This window comes from Diadema antillarum, unplaced genomic scaffold, assembly GCF_040938485.1.
Source record: "Diadema antillarum isolate AM-2024a unplaced genomic scaffold, OU_Dant_1.0 scf00000132, whole genome shotgun sequence".
Classification (NCBI taxonomy): domain Eukaryota; kingdom Metazoa; phylum Echinodermata; class Echinoidea; order Diadematoida; family Diadematidae; genus Diadema; species Diadema antillarum.
Genome location: NW_027271021.1, coordinates 1,061,402 through 1,071,725, shown reverse-complemented (window position 1 = coordinate 1,071,725; position 10,324 = coordinate 1,061,402). Strand labels below are relative to the sequence as shown.

Below are 10,324 nucleotides of genomic sequence, written 5' to 3'. Positions count from 1 at the left end.
TGGAGATGATTATAAACAATGCAGTGGTTTGTCATACTCAACTTGTGACGTTTGTAACTGCAATGTATCACTGAATTTGTGCCCTTATCGTCTTTCAACTATCAGGTAAAAAAAAAACACAAAAATGTCCATCCATGAATTAGAGTGACAGTATTGCTGGACCAGCTGGTGACTGCAGCTACAGTGAAATGAACAAACAAACAAACACAATTTTCTTTACTGTCCTATTCATAGGACTTTCAAACTACATTAAATGTTATCTTCCAGTACACGTCTGTACAATTTGTAACCATGGTGTTATACTCTGGGAAAATATCATTTGGACAGATGTAGGTATACTTTGAATATTGGATGTATTGGATCTACAATAGCATTCACTTTAATGCTGCTGATTGATTTGTCTGAACACACGCACACACACTTTCTCCGGCTGATCACTGGCCAATGGTGGGCTAGCAAGATGGCCGATTTATGATCGTTTGGATAGATGCAGATACCAAGGTACACTTTATTTATTGGACAGCAATTAGTGCTGCTGATTTGTCTGAACACACACATACAGCTGTACACACACACAGACACACATGCATACACACACACACACACACACACACTTTCTCCAGCTGATCACAGGCCACTGGTGGGCTAGCAAGATGGCCGATTTATGATAACCCAAAAAAAAAAAAAAAAAAAAGATAACATCACCCTGTGCTTCACATCTCTTTTTCCACTCAAGTTTTATCCATTAGTACTAATTAATATCTTGATACTCAGAACCAACTTTTCATTCAAATTAACTTCTGGTTTACCAACACAAAACCACTTGCTTCTATTTTTGTTTCAATATTAAGATTGCCACTTAGCTGCTGAAAAGAAATGAAGATCAGGGGGCCATTTCATGAAAGATCTTAGGGTGGCAACTCTTGCTGGAATGGCAACTTCCAATAGCAACAGCCAATCAGGATGTTGGATTCTTGTCGTTACTATGACAATTGCCATTCCAGCAAGAGTTGCTATCATATCAACTTTTTATGAAATGGGGCCCTGATGTAAACTGCCATAGTAACATAAATCAGGTAGTCCTCTGTGTTTGTGAATGCTTTTACAGTGCGTATCTGGCTGGACAAGTAATCACCTAAGGCTTTAGCTGGCCTGTCTAACCTCAAACGTAACTGCAACAACCTACAGCATTCTAATGTCAACTACTGTTTCCCAACTCCCAGATGGTAGCAGAAATGGATTTTGTTCATAGTACTGCACTTGTAACATGTCACACATGTATCCAAAAATGACATTACGGGAAAATGTTTGCCGTGGTATTCCGTTAGTGCAATACATGTAAATATAAGTAGTGTGATTTGTACGATGGTAACAAATGACACATTCTTCGTCAGTTTCCTGAAACAACAGAGATAAACACACTCAACAACAAGGCTTCATGTGGATACCTTAAATCAGGCTAGTCAATGTGTATGTATTTTAAATGGCGGTTGGGCAAGGGGATTGATGAATTTAAAATAAGGTTTATTTTCTCCTCTCCCTGTACATTGTACTCGTCACTGCAGGCATTTTTATGTATAATAGAAACCCCTCACTGCTCATACATTATTTATGCTGTGAATTGATTATACGATGGTAATACACCATTTACATTTCAATAATATAATTATACAATGTATATCCAAGGATAATGATTCATGAGATAAATACTACAGCTGTCTTAAAATGCATCCAATATTGGCATGTTGGGATATTAATGCACATGGTATAGATCGTGAAAAGTCATATCTTGACAATTGGGCCGATTTTTACAACGCAATGCCTTGGCATTTCTATAGAGAAAGAGATCAACTTATAAAATGCTGAGCATGTCGGATACCATACTGAAGTGATAACTCGCATGTCTAGTGGAAGCAGTAGTTGACTTATGTAGTACAGAAAGACAGACAAGCATGCAGTACAACCATTATTTTATGAAATGCACTGACCCAAGGTACAAGGACAAGTGAAATTTGTGCGTACAAACCTATGTCATATGTATCCTTTTCAACTGTACACAACAGCTAGGAACTTTACATGTACAAAGAAAGCACTAATGCCCACATACAAAGGCATATATACGGTAGTAAAAGTTTCACAGTGAGAATGACTTGGATATAATTTGTCGCATGCCCTGCAGAAGGGCCCTAAGGCTTGCTTGCTCAAAAAATAAAAAGAAATTGTGGTATCATCGTATGAAAAAGCTTTCATGACCTGTTGAATTATGTCACAAACCAAAATTTGATTTAAGGGTTTAAATTTCATGCTAGGGCCCTTCTGCCAGGCAGGCAACATTTAACAGTACTCATTTATTTTGTCAAATTTTCTCTATGAAAACCATTATGAAAACAAACACATGCACATTACATAATTCCCAAAGTATCTTAGTCTCTGATAAAGTTTATTCTATGTATTTACATGTACAAGTGTAATGTACAAGAGCCAGCTTGACTCTGGGACTTGCATACTGCTAGTCTTTCTGGCTTTATTTTACCAATACAGAATCTTCAGATTATAACTCTTAGAGCCATTGATGTATTTAGCACAGTTGAGCTCAAATACATATATTCTAGGTATGAATGTGTACAATGATGGCAGATTTTAAATGGGCTTAACACTGCAATACATGAACTATTATTGGGACTATAGGGAGCCGTTATCTGATTCATTACATACATGTAATTACAATAGACCATTCTTCATTCATGGAGACATAAAAGTTGACGAGAAAATGAAAAGCCACCCTAATCTTGAGAAACAAGCTACACAAAATATTCCAACACCATACAATGTATAGATCAGAAACTATGTGTATACAATGTAGATTGTCTTATTGCTCACATTATAATTTGGGAAAGGAACAATTATGCTTCCTACTTTCTGAGAATGCTCACCATGGACCTAACATTGGTTACATACACTTGGAACACTAAAACACCTGCTGAAAGGGGACATGACGCACTGTGCTTGGTTATTTTGCAGCAATAGATAGATTCACTGCGCCTTTACAATGATGGTTGCCCTTCACAACCAGACAGCTTGTCCAAGAGGCCTGAGCAACATAGCCACACTTGATGCATGCTAACTGGATTCCATGGTTTGAAAATGTATCAGTACGAGTATGTGAATTGAATACCCGTAGCACCTTTTACTAGGTTCTGCCGGGAAATATATCCATTAAGGTGAATACACTGCTCATAGGACCGTTTGAAAAGCAGCAATATTGCAGGAGAAGCATGCACTCATGTCTGTCGAGCAAAATAAAACAGAGGCTATATCTTTGATCCTCCAGTGGACCAATCACACACCTTTTAACCTTCCAGGCAAGAATAGAAGCTGTGAAATAAGTGTCCTCACATAAAGATCACCATCAGATGCAGAGCTTGCTCTCAGGGTCCAGGGCATTTCAAGCATCCCCGATCCTCTCTTCCAAATTTTTCAGCTGAGCACTAGAAACTTCATCCTGTTCATCCTCAACCTGCAAACAAAAATAATGGGATAAGACATATGGTGACTTTAAGACGCATCCATGCATACATACCTCTTCACACACCCTAAATATTCACAATGAGTTATTTCACACTGTAACAATCATTCCAGCCCACACTAGGCATTTTCACATCAGCCCGATGTTTCGAAATACAAACCTGTGTAGCACGCTATTTTCTGACTTGGGAAATCAACCCGATCACGAAATAGCGCGCTATTTGATACACGTAATGTGAACACAAATTAGTGCGCTAATTGTATCGCTCTGGTCGAGAAAATTTCTCAAGTCCAACTCGGGAAATTTCTGAAATAGCGGGATAGTAGCGCGCTATTTGATAATGTGAAAATACACATCTGTGATTCATTTTCAAAATGATATTCTTCAACAAGTTTTTGGTGGACTGCTTTTATTTTCACTAATGTTGAAAAAAAAAAAAGAAAATTTGTCTTGCGTAGTATGTGTGAACAGCGGCATATAAAATCAATTTTGAACTCCTGTTTGTGAATGCAACTTCTATGCATGAAATCGTACCTGCTCCACCTCCAGGACCTCTGGGACGTAGAACTGCAGCATGTTCTGGACCCCATGCTTGAGGGTGACGATGGAGCTTGGGCAGCTGGTGCAGGCTCCCTGTAGCTTGAGTTTCACCACACCATTCTCAAATCCCTGAAAGATATAGGGAGAGGAACACTTTTGAATTACAGTTTAATACAACTGTGCATCATGGGAATGATGCAGAGACTCAAATCCTAAGCATCTCAACAGGATACTCTACCATCTAGACCCTCCAGCAAACTGGAGACTCTGATATTATTCCGTGAACATGCACACAATGTCATGTGTGCTACCATGAGCACGTACCATGATGTCTCTTGCGGCCGGAGTCCAGTGCCCAATTAAGGGTCCGGGAACCTCTAGAGTTAAAAGATGCTTTTTAAATTTTTAGCAGGAGAAAATACATCTTTAAGGAGAAGACACACCGCTAGGGTGGGAGAAAATTACCTTAAAGCAGGAGAGTTGGAGGCTTCGATAATGTATGTGGCTTGACTTTCATCATGTCATTTTTTAACCAGTGTAATGTAGGGGAAGAAAAACATTACCACCAGACAAAGCAGAAAAAAAAAAAAAAAAAAAAAAAAAAAAAAACATGTTGCAGGCCATTAACTCTCAACAAGCCTTCAAAGCCTTCACCATGGCATATTGAAGTAGAACAAAACAAAATTGACTTCAATGAGCTCTAGAAGTGGGCAAATAGTTTTCCATTCAAGTTACAGAGCAATTTCAAACTTACCATGTACACAATATCGCCACCATCTTCCTGCACAGTTGGCCTTATTCTGGTATCCAACAGTTCCTTGATCATCATCACTGTTTCATCATCATCTTCTTGGATTTCTGTGAGGTTTTTTTTTTTTTGTTAGTGACAAAGATGTTCACATTCAGAAGTGAAGAGGATATGTCATAGCTCAAAAATTACCAAAAAAAAAAACACTTATAAAAGAATTTATGTGCTATCTTATTAAGCATTGTTATGTTAATTCTAGTTTCCATAATCAATGAAGTAACCTGAAATGCTCATGCTGTAGTTAGTCAACCAAGAGGGTCTATACATACATGTATCATAGATGAGCACTAGTTGAAGCACTTCAAAAGTTTTGATTGGTTTATTTGATAAGATAACCACAATCATGTACATTTTTTTTTTCAAGTAAAATCAACTTTGAAGTAGGTGCTATAATCATACATTACCAAATCAATCTTTCTGAAAAGTGAGAGTGAAATCACATTGGGTTGCAAAACTACAGGCATCACACTGTTAACTGAAATGACCCCAAAATATGGCTTCCTCACACACCTGTATCGGTGGGGGCTTTGTCGTCTGTGAGTATGGGCACACCGGAGGCAAAGAAGTCCATGATGGTTGCATACACCTCGGGCTTCAGAACCTTCCACTCTACATTGTCGTCATCGACTTTTGTCACTGTGATGAAGTCTGGCCCCAAGAAGACGCCTTTCACTCCCTCGATTCTGAACAACTGCCTGTTTTTAGAAAGCAGAGTCAGAGTCACAGAGCATAGTAATCGTCTCACATTAACAGTTCGAAACTTCAAACACATGTTGTGGGTAATAACCCCTCAAGATATCGCAAAGATTTGCTTCAGGTTTCCAAGACACACATGGAAAAAATCAAACAACACATGCGATGGCAGATTTTGGGCAAAATACTATGATTTCAGAATGTATTCAGCTGTATCTATGAGACCTAAAAAGCCCCTGTACATTTTCACACATTTCCGGCAATGAGGGTATATAAGTCTTTGCACTTTAATAGTATTCATTATTAAAACACAAAGGAGAAAGAAATACATCTTAGGTTATCTAGACTCTCCATGATACACAAAAATGAACATCAAATACTGTAAATACTGTGTTCAGACACCCAGAAAAACTACAATTTCTTACATTTAGCTACATTCTAATTTCTATCAAGAACTTCATTACACAAAAATTGTTTTCTAGTAAGACTTGCATGAGTGTCTTTAACTGTACACAGACATAACTATCGGGATATGTCTTATGCAAACATCATATGTCATATTAAAGACAGTAACATTCATAAAAACTAATGTAATGTATACTGTAAAACATGATATATTCGCGGCATGAAATTTTCGCGAATTGGAGCTGACAGCCTTTTTCGCGGCATGAAATTTTCGCGAATTGCCACTGGCGTTCAATGCATGTAGTGTAGACAAAAACTTTCGCGTGCATTTTAATTTCGCGAATTTTGGCGCTCGCGAAATTCGCGAAATTAAAATGCACGCGAACATTTCTCGTTTTACAGTAGTGTATATTTCTAGAGGTACTTGCAGAAAATAAGGATGAGCTCGTACGCAAGGTTCTCCGTTCAAAAGAGCTATTGCTCTTCTATTGACAACAACGACGATCAGGCAAAAGGTAATGTGTACAGCCGGTGTATGAGAATCGAGCAACTAAAAAGATCGGTCTTTACTCAATGACCGTCTGACCAGCTCTCTACATACATGTCCAGTCTGCTCTTATGGCCAGCATGCTTCTTGACACATCAGCAATTTTGGAAGAGGAGTGGGTGTGGTGCTTGGACCAATCATACGAGGGGGAAGTCATTTTTGGAGGGAAAGTTAGCTTGGGGGAGGGGTCATGTTTTAGATGGGACTGGCCTGGATGTTTGGAGCCAGTGGGGGAGCCGGATGAACCTTGAAGCTGAGTGGGTCATAATTGGTTTGAATGAGAGCACCTGTTTGGGGAGAAGCCTTTGACAAGTGGTCTAATCCTTTGAGACAAAACATTCACAATATCAGTGAAGGTTTGCAGACTGGGAGAAATTATACAAGATGGTTCATTAAAAGGAGGGTGACTTTAAAGGCGGGATGGGCTCAGGAGTACTGAGCTAGTTTTATACTGAATGTATAAAACAGAACTGAACTGAATGTAGACATTATCAAAATGTCCTAAATACACATTACACTAATGCAACATGAAGCTATACAGTCAATTATTGTATTGCTTGCCATGATATTGAGATGCATACCTTGCAAGTGGAGAACCGTGTGCAGTCATAGCACTGGGGAAGTCCATGGTTCCAGACCCAAGCACCTCCACCCCGGGCAGAAACTTGAGACTGTTGGGGTTTGGTGTGTCCTGGGTCTGGATGAACATACTTCGTGCTGGTGTATGAGGATAAAACAAAATATCTTCTGAAGATGTTTGAATGCTGTTAGAATTCAGGACATCACAAATGTCATATCTCCATCTTTTTTTTACATGTACATTGTATTTATTGACTTTCCAATGATTGGAGTACAGTATACCACAAATCAATCATAAATCACAATGGTTATAAATGATCACGGTAAGGATATTAAACAGTTAAGACTAAAAAGAAAAATAAAAGTATCCAACAATCTCAAGTGGCACACTGGGGTCAAGGAGTTATGGGATCTAAGGCCTACTTTATTACACACTGCAAGGGTCTACCACAAATACATGTAAATGGGGGAAAAAAACACAGACTGGCTTTGGGGTGATCTAAAAGAAGACGACTGTAACTTGTAACTGGAGAGAAGAAATTACACATAATGTGGTATATGAAATGAATTATACACTTACAACAACAACAACAACAACAACAACAACGAAAAGGATGTAATGCGATCACTATTATACACAGACCACCTTATATCAAAGAGAGGTAGAAACAATTGAGCTAACTTCCATACACTTAGTTCAGCATTACTTCTAATCTCCCTCCTAGCAACAGTCTGCTACCAGACTACCAAACCTTGACATGTCTTTTTTTCTTTTTTCTTTTTTTAAATACCTGGTTGCAATCTCGACAAAATGTTATTTCTGCCTGCAGCTTGGCTCAGGAGATGTTTACTGGCCGATGCCTCAGCTGGCCCATTGGATGATGCCAGGACATGATGTGCTTGCTTTGTGAGGCTGAGGAAAAAACAAAACAAAACAAAATGCATAATTACAATAACAACAACTAGGATCAGATACTATTGAAATTCTATTCTGCATTTCCCAAATGATGGAAAACTCTACAGTAATCATTCTCATTTATTTTTCTTCACAAAAACATGTTTCTTCCCTATTATTCTGAATGCCCAGTAGTGATAAACACTGATACCGGAAATGGTCACTGTAGCCAACTAAAATAACTCCACAAAATCTATTTTGTGACATTTTTTCTTTTTAATTCTGAAAGAACAACAGAACTAAAAGACATGTACATACACATAGTATGGTAATAGGAGTGGATAGAAATACAAAGATGTTGCACATACTGACGCAGATTCAGAAAATTATTTACATGTGGGCAAGACAGAATATTCACTACATTAATATCATCTAAAAATAAATAGCCCTTTATATGTACAGATCTATGAATTACTTTAAGTTTGCAACTGATTGACAATTGCCCTACATCAACGTATTGGCTTTAAGTTTATTTTTCTTATTCACAATTATAGTTTTCAATTGAAAATCGACTAGTCGGATCAGGCCGCTAGGTGCGGCAGTCTTGCATTGTGTGAACACACTGGTGCCCGTGTTTTGATGGGCGCTCTGCATCGGTTGATTAAAACTCGATTTTTGAAAAAAAAACAGACAGGATTTTTTCTTCTTTTCATCATGGATAGTGGACATGTGTGTGTATCAAAAAATCACCGTGCAAAGTTGCGACAATTTATACGTCAGATGTGAGATGAATAGAAGTGAATAGGGGGCCTCATGAGGCGTTCCCCCCCCAGGCCTCATGAGGCGTGGGGGCGGTCCTCATGAGGCGTGGGGGCGGTCCTCATGAGGCGGGGTAGTCCTCGTACGCGGGAGCGGTCCTCATGAGCGGGTTTCCCGGACTGGTCTAAACAAGGCCAAGCAAGGACAAGGTTGATAAAATGGCTAAATTACTACAGTCAAACGGAAATAATGACGCTGAAAGAATATCATGTTTTAACCGAAGTATAATACAGTAGTTGTTGACTAGCTAGGCCTAATCACCAGACAAAACAAAATTATCACAAGAACTTGAAGATGGCCGTTATTGTTATTTCATAAAATAAAGCACGGTAGAATAATATATAATCTAAAGCTCAAGGATCATATCAGCCCCGCTCAAGCACCGAGAGGTATGACAACCCGAAGTTATCATCCTGATAATTATTCTACTTCACACGGTTCTTCAACTGGTCTCGCCAACTCCTTCTTCCATATCTAGCGGTTAGTTAACCGCAGCAGCGACCCCATACGGACAAATACGTTACTGTGTTACAGCGCCCCGCGACGGGGTTAGCGGTTAGTCAGAACAGCGAAGGATTGGATTTGGAATAATCTGCCGAGTGATATAGCAGATTCATAAATTTGACACATTTAAAGAAGCGCTCCAGCGTCACCTCCGTTGTGATTAACTGCACATCACACCACAGTGCTGAGTGATACTCTATCCAGAGTTTTTCAGCGTATTCATCCAGATCCAGATCCAGATGACCAGATCAGATCCCAGGCAATGATGTATTACGCAACACTCCATTTTTCTCACCGGGATCCTTATGTGCGGGACTATTAAGTATTAAAAGCAAGTGCATGTAAGACGAAAAAGTGTAAAGATCAGAGAGATACGACTTACCAAACGCTATTCACACGAGATGCTACAGCCGTGAGCCTCGTGTTGATTCTGTATAGTCCTATGAAAGGTCTTACGACAGACATTTTGCAGGAGAAGCGGTTAAATTTCTTGTTTTCTGGTTGTTCGCTGCGCGCTGTAGTCTGTTCGTAATTAACCCTTGTTGGTCGTGAAGGAGTCTGTGCGAAAAGACTATGCTGATATGCACCACTAAACTGGCCGTGGTGATTCGGTGGTACTGCTAGCTGCGGGCAGCTGCTCCGCAGACAGTCAACCTGTCTTAGCGCCACGGTCAAGTGTCCACAGCGGCCACCTGTATAGGTCTATATACGGCCACAAGCCACCATATAGGCCTATCCACATACCACAAAAGCCATGTTTAAAAACTCTGTCTATAGTGGTCATCTGCCTCATATAACGGTCACTTTTTCGTCTCCCTTGGTTGGCCGAGCAACAGATAGGTATACTTCAACTATATTCCATGGAGCTTTTACTGATGCACTTCATAAATACATTGCTATTTATACGCAAAATATGGCATCGGGCTCTGATGTGTACCCCCCCCCCCCCCCGCACGCACACTTTTGACAAAGAATAAAAACCAATAGGGGAGAGTGGGGTGAACTGGG

The 10,324-nt window shown here is 39.5% G+C and overlaps 1 protein-coding gene across 1 annotated transcript; it reads right to left on the bottom strand.

The window, feature by feature from the left end:
- Positions 1–3,445: 3,445 nt before the first annotated feature.
- On the bottom strand, positions 3,446–9,852 carry LOC139720737 (NFU1 iron-sulfur cluster scaffold homolog, mitochondrial-like). Its single transcript, XM_071632092.1, has 7 exons — positions 9,699–9,852; positions 7,890–8,011; positions 7,101–7,236; positions 5,385–5,569; positions 4,821–4,924; positions 4,061–4,195; positions 3,446–3,517 (listed from the first exon to the last, which is right to left on the bottom strand). The coding sequence occupies exons 1-7, from the start codon at positions 9,779–9,781 to the stop codon at positions 3,446–3,448; spliced, it is 837 nt and encodes a 278-aa protein (XP_071488193.1). The 5' UTR covers positions 9,782–9,852.
- Positions 9,853–10,324: the final 472 nt, after the last annotated feature.

Coding starts and splice junctions, on each gene's coding strand:
- LOC139720737 (XM_071632092.1), bottom strand. CDS start 9,781: ATGTCTGTCGTAAGACCTTTCATAGGACTATACAGAATCAACACGAGG. Junction 8,012..9,698: donor TCTCGTGTGAATAGCGTTTG/GTAAGTCGTATC, acceptor TTTTTTCCTCAG/CCTCACAAAGCAAGCACATC. Junction 3,518..4,060: donor AGGTCCTGGAGGTGGAGCAG/GTACGATTTCAT, acceptor TTTTGTTTGCAG/GTTGAGGATGAACAGGATGA.